We start from the raw sequence: 20,398 nt of genomic DNA, 5'->3' as shown, positions 1-20,398 counted from the left end.
TCTCCTCAACCGTGCATGAAAACATGTTAAACATCTCCTCATGCCACTGCACTGCAAAAATTCCAAATCTGAGCAAGTTTTTTCAACTTGTTTTGAGTGAAAATGTCTAATTTTACTTGATTTAAGATACATTTCCTTAAATTTTATATTTGATCAAGATAAAAAGGCTTGATTTAGGAGAAAATTCTCTGAAATCAAGAACATTTTTTGCTTGTTCTATTGGCAGATTTTTTTTTTTACTAATTTCAAGTAAAACATTTTTAATTTAAGAAAAAAAAATCTGCCAATAGAACAAGCAAAAAATGTTCTTGATCAAGCCTTTTTATCTTGATCAAATATAAAATTTAAGGAAATTTATCTTAAATCAAGTAAAATTAGACATTTTCACTCAAAACAAGTTGAAAAAACTTGCTCAGATTTGGACTTTTTGCAGTGTGGAAGATCTGTTCACTGAGGTTTGCAATGTTTTAGTTTGTGGAAGTAACAGCGAGAGCTGAGATAATCGAGGGCTGTGAGGGAACTGTGTGAGAAGTGGAGACATTTTATTTTACCAACATTCGCCTGAAGAGAAACGAATTTCAGACCTTTAGTGCTGATTTCCTAAATAAAGCACAGAATTAGGTCATCTGTTGAGTTTTTGGATGCAAACTGAAAATATGAGTGAGGAATGGACGACGTGTTCTTTGGACAATTCACCATATTCTGTCTCTGGGGACATAATTACAATGTTCAAATTGCACTTGATTTTCCTCTTTGAAGGATTCTACTTCTGCAGGTTTCATGAAAAGCTGGGAAAACATTGGCTGTGTTCGAAACCGCATACTGTCTACTACATCCTTACATACTCATACTATCCATCCTGCATCCTGCTTACTCAGTCCATCAAACAGTATGCGAAGCGTTTACACTACAGCATACTACATAATAACCCACAATGCATTGCACTTCTTCTATGAGCAGAAATCGATCTGCTAAAGCTGATTTCACTTTAGCCCTAAACTCGTCAAATGTATAACTTCATCGAGATTTTTTTTTTAAATTAGGCGACAAAGTGGTGGTTTAGAGCCCGAGTGTGTCGTTTATTTGTCCGAATACCAGCTGTTTATGATTTTGTTCGGACGAATTCGGCGAAATTCAAGCCAGCCGCAGTGAGCAACGCACTTCCGGTTATTTTCACCAAAATAAACCACCCCTTTCCCTTTCTCATGCAAAAAAACCTCAGTGATAAATCTGTGCTTTTACTTTGAAAAGAAGAAGGCAACCTTTCAGCAATATATCTCGCTTAACATCGCCGTGTGGACCGGTGTCCCGTTAACGGGCCACTTATTATGCCAATTATGATGCTTTACCGACGGACAGTTTTTTCGGCTCTTCAACAAAGATCGGCTCGCCGTCTTCGGTACATCATGGTCGCTTTCAGCATGGACTTGTTCTCAGATGTAAGGGTTTTTTTTTTTTTTTTTGTTTACTATTTTTAATCATTGTCAATCTAATCAGAAATCTCGTAATATGTCATACCTACGAGCACAAACAATGGAGGGAAGATTACATCTAGAACCATACTCAGCTTGCTAAATGTACATCATGAAGAAACTGTCATTGTGAACTGAATAAAGTTTATTCAAATGTCCGTCGCGTTGCATCTTGGGCAATTTCAGTATGAGTAGTGAACACACGATGTATACTCAACATTTCTGGCGAATGCAGTATGCATCCGGGAACTTCTCGCATACTCAAAATCGCATACTGCCAGTGTAAACACACTGCATACTCAATAAATTAGTATGAGTAGTACGTAAGTATGCGGTTTCGAACACAGCAATTATTTGAAGGTCAATATGCAAACTGTGAGGAGACAGTTGAAAGTTACTGGTCTTGAATCATAACTCTAATAATCTCTTTCTCCTGCTTCTGGCAGCTTCTTCTTGGGCTTTTTCTTTCTCCCTCTCTCATCCTGGCCTTCTCACGCTCGCAGTGGAGCTCATGCAGTTTAATGACCCTGTCGATCCGCTCCTGGACGTATTCCTACTCCATCCACTGCTCCTCCTGAGGAGCTCCTCCAGCCCTGCTCTCCTCTCTCTTCATCTCACACTGCACTCGTCTCCTGTTTGGACAGATTCTTCAAGTTCTGTGTGCCCGGTGCAGTCCTTTCAGCCGTGAAGACACTCGTTCGTCCTTGAGTCCTTTATTTTCAGCTTGACATTGAGGACATGGACCCCGTGGACGTCGAGTAGCTCACACTCTGAGATCTGGAGGACCCTCGGCTCACTGACCTCTGAACTGAGTTTTCTCTTCTATCATTTCATCCATGAAGGTCTTCATGCTTCTCATTTTTCTCACATATTTAGCAGCTTTTGCCGTTTCGCACTCTGTTCATGACCTTCTCTTTCACCACTGTAGCCATCAGAGGCCATGTTATTCCCTCCAGTGTGTTCTTTTGACAAGTCAACTTGTGCCCTCCATACATGCTTTGTCATCCAGTCCTCATCTTTTCTCCCCATTATTTGTGAGGTTCCCCCCCCCCCCCCCCCCCCCCCCCCCACAAAATAACCAAGAACTTGATGTCCTGGATTAATCAGGGATCTGCTGAAATTTTTTTTCTCCACCCGTCACACCACGACTCTTCAGGCTTTTCGCTCAGCGTGGACATCTCAGTTATTTAAATGAAATTCAATTCACTTTTTTGATGATGTTCTAATTGATTGAGAGTAAAGTTACGTGGCCATGCTAACTAAAAGCTAATTGAAGTATTGTAGCGTTAGCATTGTTGCTAAATCCAGCTCTCTCACAGAAACATGCCGGTTGCCAGGGAAACAGGGACGTTTTCCACGTCGCTGTACGTTGTGCTTTTCCCGGCGGGAGCGGCCGCACAGCGGACTCCACAGAGAGGCTTAGCGGCTGCTATCATGCACTGTGTGTTCGCTCATATTGATTTGTTGCCTGTTTATTTATTTATTTATTTTATTTTATTTTTTTTTTTGGAGAAAATGACAAGTCAAGGCAACTAGCCGAGCGGGGGGAGTCGCTCTGATGTGTAATAACAGACATCGATCGTTATCTTATAGAATTCCTGAAACCCCTCCAGCGATAAACACGGGCCAGCGTCTGGCTGAGTGCAGAACGTGGAACCTTTGTTTTGATCAGTCCTCTCATCCCCGCTGATTGATTTTCTGAATGAACAGCGGGCCGACTGAGGCGCTCTGGAGGCTCCCGCTCTGCAGAGGCCGCTCCCCCCCGCACGCGGCTGTTTGTTCATCTTTTTATGGTCACTTTGTGCAGCTGGCCTCTCGCCCCGCGTCCTTCAGCAGCCTGACCAAGAATGGTAAGAAGGTCGGACACGCAGCGGCGCGGAGCCGACGGGGGGAAATGAGGGAGTGCAGCTTTTTACACTCTGATGCGAGCAAGAATAACAAGGCGTCTCATAAATATGTGTTGTTATCAAGCAGACGAAAACTATTTCAGTCGTTTTATTTCAGAGGAAGAAACAAACCATTGTGAAGTCATCAGTTCAGCAGTCATTGTTGAAGTTAAACTGGAGCCTTTCTTAAAATTATACAGAATAAAATAAACATATTGATCAGATTTCTAATGCTATTTTAACCTGCGAAATGTAACTCCTGATGAAAAAAAAAGAAGTTCATTTCTCCATTAAAATATTGAAGAAAATAGTCCAGAAGTAGGTAAAATAATTTCATTTCTAAAACTGACAGACGGGCTGAAAGTGAAATCGCTGCGGCAGCTAAGTGGCTGAAGATGTTTTTATAAATAAAGCTGTTTGTTATGTTCACATGAACATGAATGTGTTTTGTGGCCTACAGCCAGAAATCTGATGGACACACACTTCAGTGTGTCAACATGGATGCTGCTTTCAGGTTTGAGCTAATTTTACAAGATGTTCATGAAAAAAAAAAAAAAGTCCATTATTTTTCCTCACATTGACACAGAGATAAAACCTTTTCATGCATTCAAATTCAAAGACTCTTTCACAAAGCTGATAAAACAGGTACTGGAACAATCTTTTGACTTCTTCATAATTTCAATGTTTTTTTTTTATTATTTTTTTCCCCCATGTTAATGAAAGTGAAGCTAAATCATCGTTTCTGCATTTTGCTCTTGTTCCTGCTGAGCTGAACAAACCTTCCTCTCAGTGATCATCTTCACCAATAAGACGAGCTTTGATTCATTATTAATATCCATCTCAGTGGTGTGTGTGTGTGTGTGTGTGTGTGTGTGTGTGTGTGTGTGTAGCGGGGATGGGGGCATCGTCAGCCGGCTGCTTCACGTGCGTCTGGCGGTTCTGTGCAGGCTGACCTGTTAGACCCCGATGGATTTGACAGTGAGGCTTTTGGAGGACAGATGGTATGCGGCGAGGTGACGGCAGTGGATTGTTGTGTGCGTGTGTGTGTGTGCGTGTGCGTGCGTGCGTGTGTGTGCATGTATGTGTGTGTGGTGAACAAGGGGATTTAAAGCCTTGTGACCCAGATCCGCCCTGAGCACTGACGTGTGTCTGCAGCGCAGTTCTGGACGTATACACACTGAATGAAACGCTCTGGCTGCACAAATCTGCACACACTCCTGGGTTTTCCAGCAGTCCCCCCCCCCCAACCTGGACGAGCCGTCCCTGTGATGGAGATCCCCACCTCCCCGCGCTGCTCGCCACAGCCGGCTTCATACCTGTGACAGCTCCGTCACACATCACACACCACTGCAGTGTGGAGGAGGGCGCCGCCGGGGGGGGGGGGGTGGGGGGAGGGGGGAGGGGGGGAGGCTCAGCCGAGGTCAGAGCAGATGTGGCTGCAGCTCGTGCACATTTCCTCCAATTTCCTAAAATGACAAGCGTGAAGATGCCACAGTCTAAAGAACGTGTCGGCTGACCTGGGGAAGCGGGAACATTCCCACCTCGCAGTTGGTAAAATGCTCCAGAATCTATTTTTTAAGACAACAATCTTTCACATTGGTTTTAAATGGGTCTTCACGTTTCTCCATTTCAATAGAAACATTTCAAACTGGATTCCGTCCGTCTCCTTGACATTTTCACTCAGATTCCTCAGATTCACACTTAAAGTTTGACATTTCAGTTTTAAACTCGACATTTAAACCTCGCTCTCGACCTTTCCACTACATTCTGAAAGTGCTTAATAAGGTAAATCCCCCTTCATGCCTCCTGTGTAGCACAAAAAAAGTCTGATATTAAGTAAAAAAGTTTTTAAAAAAATGGGGTTTTTCTCCTGCACAAGAGAAGTGAGGCCATGTAAACATGGAGCGGGGGCCAAACCAGGTTGTTTAAGGAACATTTCCTCCAGTAATCTCGGGCTGAATCTCACCTGGAATCACTGACTTCTGTCCAAACTGGGCAGCAGCTCCTCAGATGTGAATCCACGGCTGCCGCCATGCCTTTTTCAGCTGCATCCTCTCTGAAAGCCCTTCTGCTGGGCCTCTGGAGGATCAGATGATGGCGCTCACGTTGAAGTGGTTCTGACAGTCTCCAGGGGAAAGAAACACTGTCGTGATGCTGCGATGGTGATTCACTTCTGCCAGGTTTAAACCCAGGACGTGAACCCATCTATTAGTGACTCCCAGTTCTCAAAAATACTGATCACACTATGCGGCACACACTCAAACCTCTCCAGGCTCTTAAGAATATCCAGAAAGTTCCTCATCCACAAACCCTGCAGGTCGCCACAGAAGATAGAGGGAGGAAGGAAGAGCGAACACGAGAAGGCCTGTGGCAGGAGGAGTGAAAGAAATGGAGAGAGGGAGGGAGGAAGAGGGAGGAATGTTGCCGCAAAGGCAGAAGATTTAACAGGAAATATACTGGGATTAAAGAAGGTAAAGAGAAAGACAGGATGAAAGTGAGAGAGAGTGAGAGAGAGAGAGAGAGAGAGAGAGAGAGAGAGAGAGAGAGGGAATGAAAGGCCTCATGCAGAAAGCGTCACGTTGGAAACTGTCCTCAAACGCAACACTCAAGGAACTCCTGACACCTCCGACGCTGTGAGAGCGGCTCCGACTTTGATTTTCATTTTCATTTTTTCCCATTAATTCGTTTTAATCCTGATCAAAGAGGCTCCTCCGCACGCGGCGGTGCCCACCTACATCGGCGCAGTAATAATCAAATCATTGCAAATGGCCTCCTCGTCCTTGCCGGAGCGTCCTGAAGGTCGGCTTTTATCCGGCGGTGTGACTAAGTGACTCCTTCACCCCGTTTAAAGAGCCCGTTTCCCCCGGAGGCCGCCCAGCACAGAAACATCTCCATGTTTCATTTTGGAAACTTATTCCTCTGCGTGTGCCCTCATTCCGTCCTCTGCCGAATGCAGATCCGCCATGGCTGGCTGGCTTTCCGGAGCAATTTGGAAAACTAAGATGGGCCTGACATCCTCGCTCAGCTCCGACGGATGACGGGAGGAGGGTGTGTGTGGGTGTGTGTGTGTGTGTTACGAGGGGCGAAGAAGAGAAGAGAGAATATATTGGAGGGAACACACACCCTGTAGGCCTGCAGCAGGGAGACACGTGGATCGGCGTCAGTTTCCGGCCGTGGACGGGATCCGACGATGTGAGCGTCGGGGCTGAAGCGGCGCCGCCGCCGGCCCGCCACCGCTGGCCCGCCGCCGCCGTCACAGACGGGCGTTAAGGAGGGGATGAGGAAGCAGCCCCGACTCGGACGGATGCGGAGTCCGACTCTGACAGCTCGGCTGACATTTATGAAGTGACAGAGACCGGAGCGGCGCCACGCCTCGGGAGCGCGGCGTCTTTCTCGCTGTCACGTAACGAGCTCGTGTCTCAAGGTGATGCGTCCGGATGTATCCTCTGCGATCCTCCCGGGACACCACAACTCGGCTCAGACGTTGTTTCGTCCCATTTATGCCGCCTTTACTTCACTTCCTCACGTCTGAAATTAGCAAATCGCTGGTCTGGCTTGCTCGTAATTTGACACCGACCTCATCAGATGATCATGTTGGATCATGCATGTCAAGCGAATCTGTAAAATAGAGTGAAATATCCGTCACAGACATCTCAGCTCTTTCTCTGAAATTCTCACAGATCGGAGCTGGATTTCAACCTGCAAACCGTCTGAACTGTCTGTGAGAGGTTGAGTAATTCCAGAGTACTTTAGTTTCTTCTCTGAACGTATATTTTAGCTCATTAAAAATCAAATAAGTCTGATTAAATAAAAATCTTCCCACTTTCATATTAATCGACGGACGGTCAAAATGAAATCGTGACCAAGCGAGTTCATGAAATCCATCCATTAAATCCAATGAAGCAGGAATATAGATTCCTTTCTATATATTTTTTTTGTGCCTCCTCTTATTAATTGTTCTGAGGATTTTTTTTATAATGAAACCCTCAAAAGTGAAATGTCATTTCTGCCCTTGATCCCGAGTTATAATTAGAAACTGTAATTACAAAGATTTTCATGGCCAGCATATTGTAGATACTCATCACATAATTATAAAGTCATTTCCTCACTGTTTCATAGATTTATTATTTAAAAAAAATAGAGGGGGGGGGGGGGAAACAAACTCAGGCCTCATAATTAGGCTTGAATGTGTCAAAATGTCTCATCTGGACTCGGTTTGGTAATTAGAGGATAATGATGCTCAAGCTATCAAACGGTTTTCTTGTAATTATGAGAAAATGATCCTCGCAGAAAGATCAATTCGCCGTGAATCTTTTGAATGTATGGAGCGTCTGTCCAGACCAGGCCACTTCCGAGGAGTTTAGAGAACCAACCGTCCCGAGCTCCAGAACTCGTGACGACGTTTGAGGATCCTTTTAGCAGCAGTTTAATACTGACCAGGCAAAGCGGACCACTGCCCCCCCCCCCCAGACCCCTCCAGACCCCCCCCGGGCCCCATCAGCTGCTTCCTGCTAATTGCAGTAATGGCCGGTTTGGTTCTGGGCGGCGTGGAGCCGGACGCCTTCAGCCAGCCCGGCGTCGGCCGTGTTTACCTGCGTCAAAATAGCTCCCGAACACAGCAGCGATTAGGAGAATTAATGCTAAGGAGGGCTTGAGAGGCGCCCACGGCGGTGTTTCCAGTTGTCACAGGCCGTAAATTAATGTAAAAACTCTCCAGAATTGCTGCGAAGACGATAAAACAAATTTTAAGTTGCGCTGATTTGGAAACTGAGTCGACATTTCAGAAGCACTTTCTCAACTCTCCCCGAAGCGGTCCTGAGTCAGCGGCCACGTCCGGTCCGGCGGGAACTCACATTTCCAACTGGCATTCAGTGTTTTATAAAACACTTTTACTTTACAATGCAGTGAGACGAGGAGGAGTACAAGCTGTGGGCTCCGAAAAGCAAGAGAATCAATAACATTTACATTCGGTGGGGGGTCCTGAGGGGCCCGCCGTCCTGATGTCTGGAGGGTCTGCATTATATCAGCCCTTTGGATCATTCGAAACTATCGTGAATGTTTCTGCAATAAACACGTTTTCATAGTTTTAATTCTTCAGAGTGCCTCAATCACACTCTGCGCAAAGTGTGTTTCGGATACATGATCAGTGCAGTTGGCTTTCTGAAGCCTCACCTCTCCGTACAGAGGCTGACTGTGGAGGCGCTCTGCATTTATGTTAGATATTGAGACCGTTCCTTCAGAAATGAGGTGAGTCAGAGCTCAGAACAAATATTGACTGTCAGGCCGGCTCGTGTTGGTTAAGGAGGATTAATGGCCCAAACGGCTGTCGTTACGTGCACGGCTCCAGGTAATGAGACATCTCCAGTCCACTTGAGTCACCTGCTCCATTTAGCTGCTATACAATGCTGCATCTTTTCCCCGCTGGTTTGAAATGCCTGCAGTCTGCACGGCTGCTTGTGCCTTTGAATTGTTTGTGCACTTCTGCAAGCTGTGCAAATGTCTCCCCACGGATGTCAAATAGATTCTAATTAGCTCTGCAGAATTTAATGAGCGCGCGCCTGGCGGAGGGCTGGGGTAGCGCCGCGGCTCGCTGCCTGCGTAACCAATCGCACTTGTCCTCAGCTGAGTGGGGCTCGCCGCAGCAGAATGTTTCACACACACACACACTCACACACAGACTCCCCTGTTTCCCCTCGCAGACAGACTCTGGCGGTCCTCTCAGGTTTTAACAACATCAGAATGTGTAAACGTCCGCCATTTTCACGTGGGCTTGCCTCAAACAGCCCACTCTGCGCTCGGGAAGACCGTCAAATGTCACAGAGTGCTGGACACCGAAATGATTTTAACCTGGTTTCCCTGGTGATCGCAGGAAACACACACTCATCCCAGGATCCAAATCCCATCCGAGAGAGCTGTGAGATTTATTCACACTGGAAACGACGACATCTGCTTTCAGGGCAGCGAACCTCAAACGCACAGGGGGAACATGCAAACTCCACACCGTTTAGTTAATTCCTCTCTGTTCCTGATGGAACATCGGAGGCGGCCTCGTCTGACCCCGCTCCTCTCACACAGCCCTCCGTCCACGATGCCACTCGTGCTTCATGTGCTTTTTCATTTCGACTGAAAGCGTCGCGGCGCCGGCGCCGAGACAGAAAACACGCCGGCGACGTGTTCCGGTGCCCAAAGCCGGGTGAGTCGCACCAAATCCGCAAATGAACTCTCTGTTTTTCCCTTTGATGCGGCGGAGCCGACGCCTCTCCCTGTCAAAGTAAACAGCGAGTGGAGGACTTGTGTCTTGTTATGGGGAAGAGAAAGTCGCGTCTCTTCAAAGACGTTCTGACTCAGAATGAGGGTGAGAAGGAGGGAGAAAAAAACAAAAAACAAAAAGGCACACAGACAACAGATGTACATTGTTTACCTGCTTCAAAAATGTCCCCAAATAATTAGGCTGGGCAACATCTGTGTGCGGCTGCCTGGGAATGAACTGGAATCCACAGAATAGAGACGGAGCGGTGATGAGTCGACGCCATCAAAGTCTCCGCCGCCGCCGCCGCCGCCTATTGTTAGCCGCCTCTTCATTAAAACTCCATCTGACACCACCTTAACACTTCCTCAACGTTTGCTCCCGTCGTCATCACAGATAATTAAAAGCACCAACTCTCCCATGAATTTGTGACAATTAGAAACTACAGTCGTCCTTTTTTTTTTTTGTAACTTTGCAGAAACCTCTCTCAGTTGTCACAGCGGAGATGAAACGGCTCGGATGTTTCTGAAAGTGTTTCTTAAGCAGTTGTAGATCCCAGCTAAGATAAAGGTTATGTCTGAGGTTCCTGATGATTTATTCACCTGAGAGTTCTGTCTGGATTTAGCAGCACACATGACGAGCCCCGGAGGAAGCACTTTGAAGAAGTCTGCAAGTCAGAACGCCAGCAGTCACAACAAATTAACACTGCGACTGGTTGAAAAGAAGAGGGAGAGGCGCCTCTGACAGCTTCCACACTGAGGATAACCAGCCTTTTACTGCGCCCCGATTCTGCTGACGGCAAACACAACAGTCTTAAAAACCTCCGTCATCCGGCGCTAATGGGCCGTCGTCGTCGTCACGGCGACTAAACGCCTGAGCGCTTCATCTTTTGTGGGACAAAGAAATGACAGTGCAGGAGCACAGGTACATCCCACATGCATGGATTCATGAAATGTAAAGACAAAGAGACACTTTGCTTTTTGTCATGACAAAACGCAGCTTCGTCTTTTGCTTCCACTGGAAAGCGTCACTTTGAGACGCAGGCTGAATCCGTCTCATCTTAATATGATGCGCTTTATTGCAAGACGGGATTCTCAGATGTCCTTAAAAGACGGACAAAAAAAAACCGCAGAGGAAAGAAAAATGAAGAAACTGTCGTGAAAAACCAGCTGGATGTTGTTTTCCACACAAACTGAAGCAGATTAATTTATATTCATAAACACTAAAAGTCAATTCCCAGCTCTGAAACCAGAATTTCATTTGTTTTGATAATTCTGATAGACTCTAAGAGGGGAGCTCGGTCTCTTTCCTTCTGGGAACGATGGTTTTCTTGTTTCATATTGTGTCACTGTTTGTGTGTTTCTTGTTGCTGTGAGCAAACTGGGTAAATATGTCAAGTCACTCATCATAAAACCGAATCTGAATCTACTGTCGGAAACCAATAATTTACAATCTTTGCCATTTGATTAAGCGATTAAATTCCTCTGCTTCCAAATTAAAAGTGCCATAATGAAAGCCTTTTAGTGCTTCTGAGAAAAATACAATTTGAGAATGAAAAAAAATCGCATGACAAAGTCTGAAATCTTCTTTTAGCTCCAGTGCAGCAGAGCGCCAGTGTGTGAGGAAGAAGAGCTAGCATTAGCAGGACAACTCAACTCGGGCAAAACTGGCTTTCATTTGAAATGACACCACATCGAGAAAAAAGCTGCTCCTTGTCTGAAATATGAGTTTAAAAAAACTGATTAGTTTCAAAGTGCCGGAATAAATGAAACGAGTCTCACCACCTGGAAAATATTCTGTTATTGTTGCCGAATGTGTGATTTCACAATGTTTACCAAAATGAAGTCGAAGTGGTTTCAAACACTGTCGAATTCAATTATTAAGACGCTTTTTCGCCGCGTCCGCTGGGCAGCAGGTCTTCTGAAGGTCTCGGTGTCAGTGCCAGTGACGTGTTGGAAAACAGGTTATTATGGTAATTCTGAGGTGTAATGGTTCTGTGCAGAAATGACCGAGTGTGTGGAAATATTCCCTCCGCTTCCGGATTCCTGTTAATTGCACTCAGTGCCGTCGCGCTGGGCTTTGAAACAAAGCTCGGTAATGGACGGACTTAAAGCAGCGCCGTTAAACCTGGTAATCAACTGTAATAAAGTCGCTGCGACACAAATCCACGGGGCAGGCCGGGTTCAGCGTGATGGACGAGATGGTTTTAATGGATTCCCGAGGATTATGGGGGAAAGAGAGAACCTGTTTATGAGGTATGAGTGAAGCTTCAGAGAAATAAAACCGCCAGGATTAAATAAAAAAAAGACTCGAACAGCTACGTGAATATGAATTAGACAGGATGTAAGAAATCTGTCAAACTAAATTAGAGAAACGTGTCAACACCTTTAAGAATAATTATGAGTTTACTCAGTCTGGCTGAACAAACATTGTTGGAGTGGTAGTGTTCAGATGTGTGCACAGACAGCGTCAGAAGCAGTGTTGACACTGTATCAAGGTTTCAAAGACTGGTGATGGTGATGATGATGATGATGATGATGACGATGATGGTTTTTCCAAGTGTTGTCAGACAGTGGCATTCAGAAATCTGGTATTAGAACATTCTCACTCTATAAAAGAAGTTGTGATGAGCAAAGCTAATTGTGAGAGTGCAGCGATAATAATCCGGCGGTATTTAGTCAGTAATGGAAACGTGAAGCTGACCCCGTGCAGTTCAGTCCAGTCAGTGTTTGCCTTTTTAAAGCCTACCTGTACCTGCGTGGAAATCAGTTTCAAGCATTTTCATGTCCATTAATGCTCTGAGGGAAGTAAATGACACTGGTGTTATCCTCATAAATACCCTGGGATACGTGCGTGTGCGCGGCGCGGCCGTCCACAGCTAATCTACAGCGGCTTCAGTGAGAAAGAAGGAAATTCCACATTTGTCTTTCGTCCCTCATTTTCATAATGCTATTCTGAGAGCGACTCATTGCTCTGCTGTCGACCGAAAGCTGCCGCGCGACGCGACCCGGCCCACGCCACCGCGCTCCGACAGCGCGTCACTCGGGGGGGGGGGCGATGTTCACCGCCAGGCAGCTCCGTGCGACTCCGCGGCGTCCCGCTAATTACAAAGCTCGGCTGTGGCGCGTCGCTTTGACCCGCCCTGCCGGGAGGATCCGCACGTGGCCCGCGGGACGGGTTGAGCTCTGCTTTTGAAAGTTAACGCTTCACATCTGTTCTGCGGGAGAGATTGTCTTCCGGGGGGTTACCTCCTCATCTGTCTGCTCTCAAGTTGTGCTTCCGTGACTCAAAGCAGCAGCCAGACCCCCTTTTAAGAAAGACTCGTCAATATACGAGTTTCTGAATTTGCGAAATCCAAAGAACTCCAAGTTTCCTTGATTCTGTTTCATTTCCAAAAGCGGTTTACAGACAGGCGTGTCACTTTAATTCATCTGTCATCATTGGTGTTTGAAGCCCATGTCTGCATTCAGCCACTGCAAACACAAAGAAGAACCGAGTCACTGGCCTCGTGTAACTTCATTAACGTTATTAAGAGTGGGAACTGTGATTCCTGTAACCGCATTAACTAAGAAGCTCCATTTAATCTGGACTGTCAGGTCAGCTTTTATCTGACTTGCTTAATAACGTTTGCGTCCGCGTCGTATTTTAATCAAACCTGATTATTGGAAGTTAGATGTCATGATATGAATGATTGTTGTAACTGGATGCGCTTTCGGTATCCGTGATGGAAAGACTTTGAGACGAGGCTGCAGGCTATAAATAGACTTACCAAGTCCTTAAACTGCACATCTGATACTCCAGATCCCGAAAACGTTTTTTTTTAATGTGGAAAGTATTGACGAGTTCACAATTAAACGATAAATTCTTGGAGTGAAAGCAAAAGTTGACGGTGAATCACAGAAGTCTCACACTTGACTTGGCTTTTTAAATGAATGAAGGCTTTTTTTTTGTGTGTGTGTGTCCAATACAATTACCCACAAAGTTCCTGGGAAATCACATCTTGCGTTTCAGGTCACAGGTCCTGATCTGAAGTTGGATGTTTGGGCCTTTTTCTATTATACTGGCTGTAATCTGGAAACTTCTCTTCAAGAAAGTGACTTCCCCCAGTTTTTTTCAACTCTTTTATCCTTCTTTTTGGGGGTGACTTCCCTCGGATAGCCCACAGCTCTGCTGCAGCTGACACACACTGACGCAGTGGAAAGCTTTTTGAATTATATCCATTTTAAAGAGCAAAATGGGACCTTTTGTATTATTCACAACAAATATCTACAGTTAATGCATTTATTTATTTTACAAATTGTACGTTAAACTCTCTGAATTAATTGGATCTACTACAACATTTGTGTTCAGGATAGAGCCAGCTCTGTGTCAGAGGAAAGCGTCCCATTGAAGGACTTACCAGTTGGTCCAACGCCGCTCCAGAAATGAGACCCCCGGTGGACGGATCAGGAACAGCAGCTGCTTTGATTGCAGAAAAAGACACAAAGTTTGCACAGCTTGCAAGGTCGTCCGTCAGGCGGGATTGAGTCCTGCTGCGGTCCAGTTCGTGCCCGTGGGCAGCGTGTTTGATCCCACCGCTGCAATAAAACAGAGCAGAAACACTTTATTAATCTCAGGGGGGACATCCTGAAACGTCATGTTCCGAGTGCGATTCGGCTGATTTGTCTTTACTGCGAGGAGAGGCAGAGTCCACTCCTCCGCCGTTCTTCATGCAGATGAAACAAACTCCGGGAAGGACATGCAGTTAACGCTCGCTGTCCATGTTCACGCCACCAGTGCTTCTTCTCAGCTTCAGCTGCGGTGACTGACAGACGATAGTTTCCCAGATGTGTCGCCGCTCCGACTCGTCCGATCTAATCACAGCCGACGCGTGGAGCGCAGAAGCCAATCGGCCAATCAGAGCCTGTGTGAACGCCTGAGCCGTCTGAGAGCTGAGCCTCGGTCCTGCAGCCGGAGACAGATGGCGCGTCTTTATTATTTACCTGGCAGACCGGTGACGGAGACGGATAATCAGATCATGGCCGCGAAGCCATTTCTGTCGTTTCATTTATTTGCGTACGAGGACAACGCGCATTAATCAAGGTTGTAGAAACGTGTCTGGCTGACTTTCAGCCGCAGCCTTCTGACGAGCTGTTTGGGAGCACGGAGATCTGTGGCACTCCCCCACCTCAACTCAGTGTCTGTCACGCCTCTCACTTCCTGTTGACACTGCACCGTCCTGAAGGAGCCTCCAGAGCCGCTCCGTCCCTCAACACCTCAGATTCTCAAGGGTCTGAACTGGTTTAATGTCATATTGACTGTTCACTTCACGTGGCTCCAGAAACAACAATAAATCGTCAGCCGAACAAACTTTCCGCCGAGCTGTTGGAACGGACCTGCTGCTCGCTCCTCCCTCTCCTGCTGCCTCGGCTCTTGGCAAATGAGCAGCACACAGCTGGTCAGAGCGTATGTCAAGGTCAGGAACTTATCTGCTGAGGAGCTGCACATCAGTTGGACCGCTGTGATAATTGGACCCAATATTCCTCATCCTGTGACTCACTGAGATTTATCGTTTCTCCCTCTTTTCTGTTTGTTTTTTTTCCCCTAGGGCAGTCAACTTTCTCAAGTTGTTGCAAACTACAGTCTGTGAAGCCTAAAATATCTGAAAACAGCCTAAAATAACTTGTGGAATGAGAGGAAAGGTTTCTGTTTACTTCCCGACTGAGTGGCGCCGAGACGGAGACGGTATCAGCCCACCTCAGGACTCATTCACTCCAGTCACAGGCTCCCGATTCAAAACTTCTTCAATGTGAGATGAAAACAGACGAAACGGTCTTAAAATCGAGCCGTGCGGAGATCAGACCGGACGTTTGACCTCCGCTGTGTGGAAGAGAGCTGGGAGTGAAATCAGAGCCAGACGAGGGCTGTCAATACAAAGATGGAAAAACTCTCACGGAGCGTTTAAAAATACTCCTCTGGATGATTCATCGGGACTAAATTTCGTCTTCTCCCTCGTTGCTGACGTGAGAGTCAAAAACGCCAACGTCAGTTTTCACAGTTTCTCCTGACAGGCAGACTTGGTTAAGTGTGAAGTTAAAGTACTGTCATGGCAACTCGGAGCAAGCGGCGGGAAAGAAGCTATCGGGGCGTAAAACACCAGGCTCTTTTTAGGGAAAATAGAAGCAGGCTGGTGATTTACTGGTGATCAGATAGAGAGTGCTTTGATGAAAATCTCAGTGGAATTAGGAGCAACTTTTCAAGATAACAGTGATTATCGTGAGCGTGGCGGCAGCTTTCCGTCTGGCAACTAAAACATCGGCAGAACCAACCTCAGAAGAGGAAATATTGTTGCTTTTAAAGAGAAATCTGAAGCTCTGAGTTAACATGACGACACCTTTAGCTTCGGGCAGGTGAAAATGATTAATTCTCTGAAAAACTTTCACCAGGCATTAGAGACGTGCATCAGACGATTAAAGACGGGAACATGGAGACTTGATGTGGAAATGTTCTGACGTTTGCTCTCTCATTTGACAATTTTATTCTTTTTTAAAAGACTTTTTTCTTTTATCAATTTCTCAACCTGTTCATAATCGAAGGCAAGAGCTTCGTTTGTATGTCTGGTTGCAGCACTAAAGCAGCTCAGTGTTCTCTGCAGAAACAAACAGGAGCAGGAATAAATGCACAATAATGACAAGAGCCTCATGTTGAGAAACACACAACGCTGTCGCCTCAGTCTGAAACGCTGGAGCACACATCAGAGGGAATATCTGAGGCCATGTTGCTCCTCTGACCAGCCGCCTTTCATCAGACCTGAAATAACTGCAGGTCAGACGCAGAGAGTCGGCCGTCATCCAGGAAAACCCTTCCTTTTCTGCAAACAAACATTCAATTTATTACTAGATTACCGCTTCCTCCTTCAGTTTGCAGATTCAATTTCACTTTGTTTTGGCTCGAACACATGATTTGTAAAATAGAAGTATAAAAGCATATTAAACTGGGTGTTTCTTGACTTGATTATACAACGTTTTCTTCGCCCTTCCTGAATCTCTCCTGAATCCTCCTCAGCTCTGACTTTGTGGCAGACCGTCTCCCATGTTGCTCTGTTCCTCTCAGACTGATCAGCCGTGACTCTGGGATGTGATTGCTAACCTCCTCCACCAACTCCCTCACATTTCATCCCGAGCTCCGCCTCCCCGGACGGTCGACGCCTCGGTTTGCCCACGCTGTCGATCGCTGCGCTCTGGCATTCTCCATCCGGGATCTCTGATCAGTTCCACTGTCTGTGTGAGGGTGTGTGTGTGTGTGTGTGTTTGAGGATTGTCTTCGGGTTTCTTGGATTGTTGGGAGGCAGTTCTGGCGCGAATGGCCGCTCGGCGTCTCCGGGCGGTGTGCTCGGTTATGTATGCGCTCTATTTTGGGGACGCGGTTCTTTGAGACGAAGCGAATCTTCACACGTCCCGGGGAGCGCCTGCCGGGCACGTTTCCCTCAAAAGCTCCTCTGCACACATCCAAGGAGGGAAAATGAGGGGAAGGCGGAGTGGAGAGGAGAGGACTGTGTGGTAGCCTGTGGTGGTTCTGCCAGAGGCCCGGTAACCCCCCACCCATCCTCCCCTCCACCACACCATGACAAACCGGATCTGCTCCCTATCAAAGAGCCACAGGCCACCTTTGCTCTCCTCCTCTCCTCCTTCCTACCCAGCCGTCCTCATCCCATTTGTCATCTCCACCGCCTCGGTCCCGGTCAGCTCGCCGGGGCCGCCGGCCGCCGCCAGGCTTGGCCGCCGTTCCCCCCCCCCCTCCCCCCCTCCCCCGACCTGGCAGGGGCGAGCCACGACTTCCCCCGGCGGCGGCGTTTAGAAAGCCACTTAATGGGTTTAGGCGCGTTTGCTAATTTGTCAACAAGTTTTGGGCCGTGGCGGTGGCGCGCCAGGCCGGCCGCTCCGGCGCTGGATTGGACGAGACGCGCGGCGGCCAAGCGTCTCTGTTGCTACGGGTGAAGTGAAAAGGAAAGGCCCGGCGCTCCGGAGCGGATCTGGATGCTGCGCGGCTGACTCGGCGCCCTGAGGGACTCAGATGGATTCACTGGCTGATTCAACGCTGACTTCCTGCCATGTTTCCTCCGAACGGGATGAAATCTACTGGCTCCTGGTGTGTTTGAGGAAGCTGAGCTTTGCAGGCATGAACGCATTGTTCATTTATGCAGTTTTAATAAATAAATATCCTGGTTGGATTTAAAAGTCATTTTGCCCCTTTTGGAGGCTTCTTTTGTTTTTAACAACATGAGCTTCTTCAGTTTGGAAAATAAAGAGCTTTAATGAGTATTAAAGACAGGTGTGTTGTCCTGAACATGAATCCATTTATCACACTATTTTCCACATTGATATTTGTTAATATGCACTATTTATTAGTGGTACGAGATTAAGAATATAGGTAAGAATATTACTTCCTCACATGGAAGGACACATGTTGGGAGATTTCAGGCCTTGAGACAGAAGAAGCGTGACCTCTGCCCTCCACCGATAAGGATTTTTATTTATACTCTGAGCTGCGAGTCCACATGAAGCCGGTGCCAAAAGGGGAAATCTAAGTGTGTTGTGCTTCTCCTTGTGTGTTTCCATCACTGCAGGGTTTCTAAGCACAGGAGACCAGGCGGCCAAGGGCAACTACGGCCTGCTGGATCAAATCCAGGCTCTCAGGTGGATCAAAGAAAACATCCAGGCCTTCAAAGGAGACCCCAAGAGAGTGACCATTTTTGGCTCCGGAGCCGGGGCCTCGTGCGTCAGCCTGCTCACACTCTCACATTACTCAGAAGGTAGGAAGACGCGCTCACACACAGCGGCCTTTTCATCTTGCTGTCATTTCTGCTCTGTGTGTGCATCTTCACTCTCTTCCTCATACACACACACACACACACACACACACACACACACAAACACACTTTGATGCCATTCATCTTCACATCAGAACCGTGTCCAGTCCTGGAGCCACTTCCTGTTTAAAGTGTGTGTGAAGTGAATAAGATTCAGGAGTTTTGCTCTGAACGGTCCAAAGAAACATCGAAATATGCCGTCTTTTCACTAGTTTTTTTTTTACATACACTTGTAACTAAATGCTATTAAATAAGTCAAACTCCAGAATATCACTGATATACACAGTCTGACCAAAAATCTGAGGAATTTATCTGTCCCACAAACAGAATCATTCAATAGACATCTCCCAAAGCGTTAAAGAGCATGCTAAAGAATTAGCTGGATGGTGATGTGAGTATTCGAAGAGTCTGAAGTCACAAAACACATTAAATTTAAAACTCATGTTCATGTTTTATTGAAGTGTGTTTCCCACTCAAACACGAGCTGCAATTTAAGGCCAGTGGATGACGAGCCTCCCAATTGGAAACCAACTTCAACACACAGCCGGCTCAGACTTTGAAAAAAAAAAAGTACATCCCATTTAGTACTTCAAAACTCGATTACAAGATTATAATGTCGTGTTTTGAATGTAATTATTGTGATATGAGTTCACGTAGCCTCTTATTGCCCTCCTTACAATCATGCTGTTTTCAGTGAAAGTGAAAAAAGGGAGCAATCATCATCGTAAATACAACATTTAATGATTAGAGGACCAAGTCATTCATGAAATTCAGTTTCCCACCGTTTCTCCAAACCAAATATGCTGTAAATCATTTGTCTTCAGGCTCCAGGTTTTGGGTTTTGATCCGTCACTTCCTCCAGACATGTACAGCGTTGCAGTGTTTCTTCTGTCTCGCAGCCTCAGTCCTGATATTATTCAGGCTTTTTAATCTCTAGTGTACTTTCTAACATGTTTTTTGTGTTGCAGAAAGTCATTAACTGTTTTCTTTATTCAGTCCAGTTGTCAGTTTTCAAAGCAGACCAGTTGTTCCACCGTCCAGCCAATAACGGCTCCATGAGCAGAACGGCTGCTTCCTTCTCGTATCTCAACCTCTGTGCTTTTACCTTTTTTCCCAGAGGTTTGAAGCGCCTTGCATGACATCTACATGGTAAATGCACTTTTAAAGCTGCCTCATGTTTAAAAGGAGGAAGCCTCCAGAGTCCAAACGCAGACCTCCTCAGTCCCTCCTCCAGCCGTACAGCGGAGCGTACAGAGCAGTCAGCTTCCCAGACGAGCGCCGATACTCCCTCTGTTTCCATGAACACAGAGACGCCGGACTCATTGTGTTCCGTTGGAAGGAGGAAGCAGTTTGACCCGTTCACTGAGCGTTTGTTACGATTTGGTCGGAAACATTCACACGTTTCCATCTCATGTGTTTGTTACACCTCAGGTGTTTTAATGCCTTAAAAAGGCTTTTAAAAACCACCGTGGCCACCGTAATTCTTTCATATCTGAGAGTATGTGTCCGTTTCTGTGTTGTATTGTTTCCACTGGAAACAAAAATGTTCATTTTGACCCTTTTAAGAGATGTTTTGTGAAGTTCTCTTCCCCTCAGTGCTTCCGCCTTCACCTGCACTCTCAGCTTTATTTATTCAGCTCCCTCGTCTCTGAGCTCTCCACTCTCGGGCTGAGTCCTCACCTGCAGCCTTTGTTCTCCGCTGAACCCGGAGAAGCTTTCAGTGTGGCACATGAGGGCGGCTGCCACGCTGTCAGTCAGCTGTCAGCCGCTCATGTCACAGAAATACACTCCAGCGTGTGTGACGCAACTCCAAAGAAGGCGTGTGAAACGGAAGGAGAGAAAGACGAGGGGGGGAATAACCAAACTTAAAACAGGATGGACATTTTCATCAGGTATAATCTGCACTACAAAGAAATACCTTAAAGTTTAAATTTATAGGTATTCA

The 20,398-nt window shown here is 46.5% G+C and overlaps 1 protein-coding gene across 1 annotated transcript in view; it reads left to right on the top strand.

Moving 5' to 3' along the window:
* The window catches only part of nlgn4xa (neuroligin 4 X-linked a), a 64,923-nt gene that overhangs the window by 32,937 nt on the left and 11,588 nt on the right, over positions 1-20,398 (top strand). Inside the window, exon 3 of the mRNA XM_030086084.1 lies at positions 18,211-18,396. Within this exon, the coding sequence (XP_029941944.1) occupies positions 18,211-18,396 (186 nt within the window). The remainder of the gene's footprint in view (positions 1-18,210; positions 18,397-20,398) is intronic.

This window comes from Salarias fasciatus (genome assembly GCF_902148845.1).
Source record: "Salarias fasciatus chromosome 23 unlocalized genomic scaffold, fSalaFa1.1 super_scaffold_20, whole genome shotgun sequence".
Lineage (NCBI taxonomy): Eukaryota > Metazoa > Chordata > Actinopteri > Blenniiformes > Blenniidae > Salarias > Salarias fasciatus.
The sequence above is the reverse complement of the archived record's forward strand: the minus strand, read 5'-3'. Positions and strand labels throughout refer to the sequence as shown.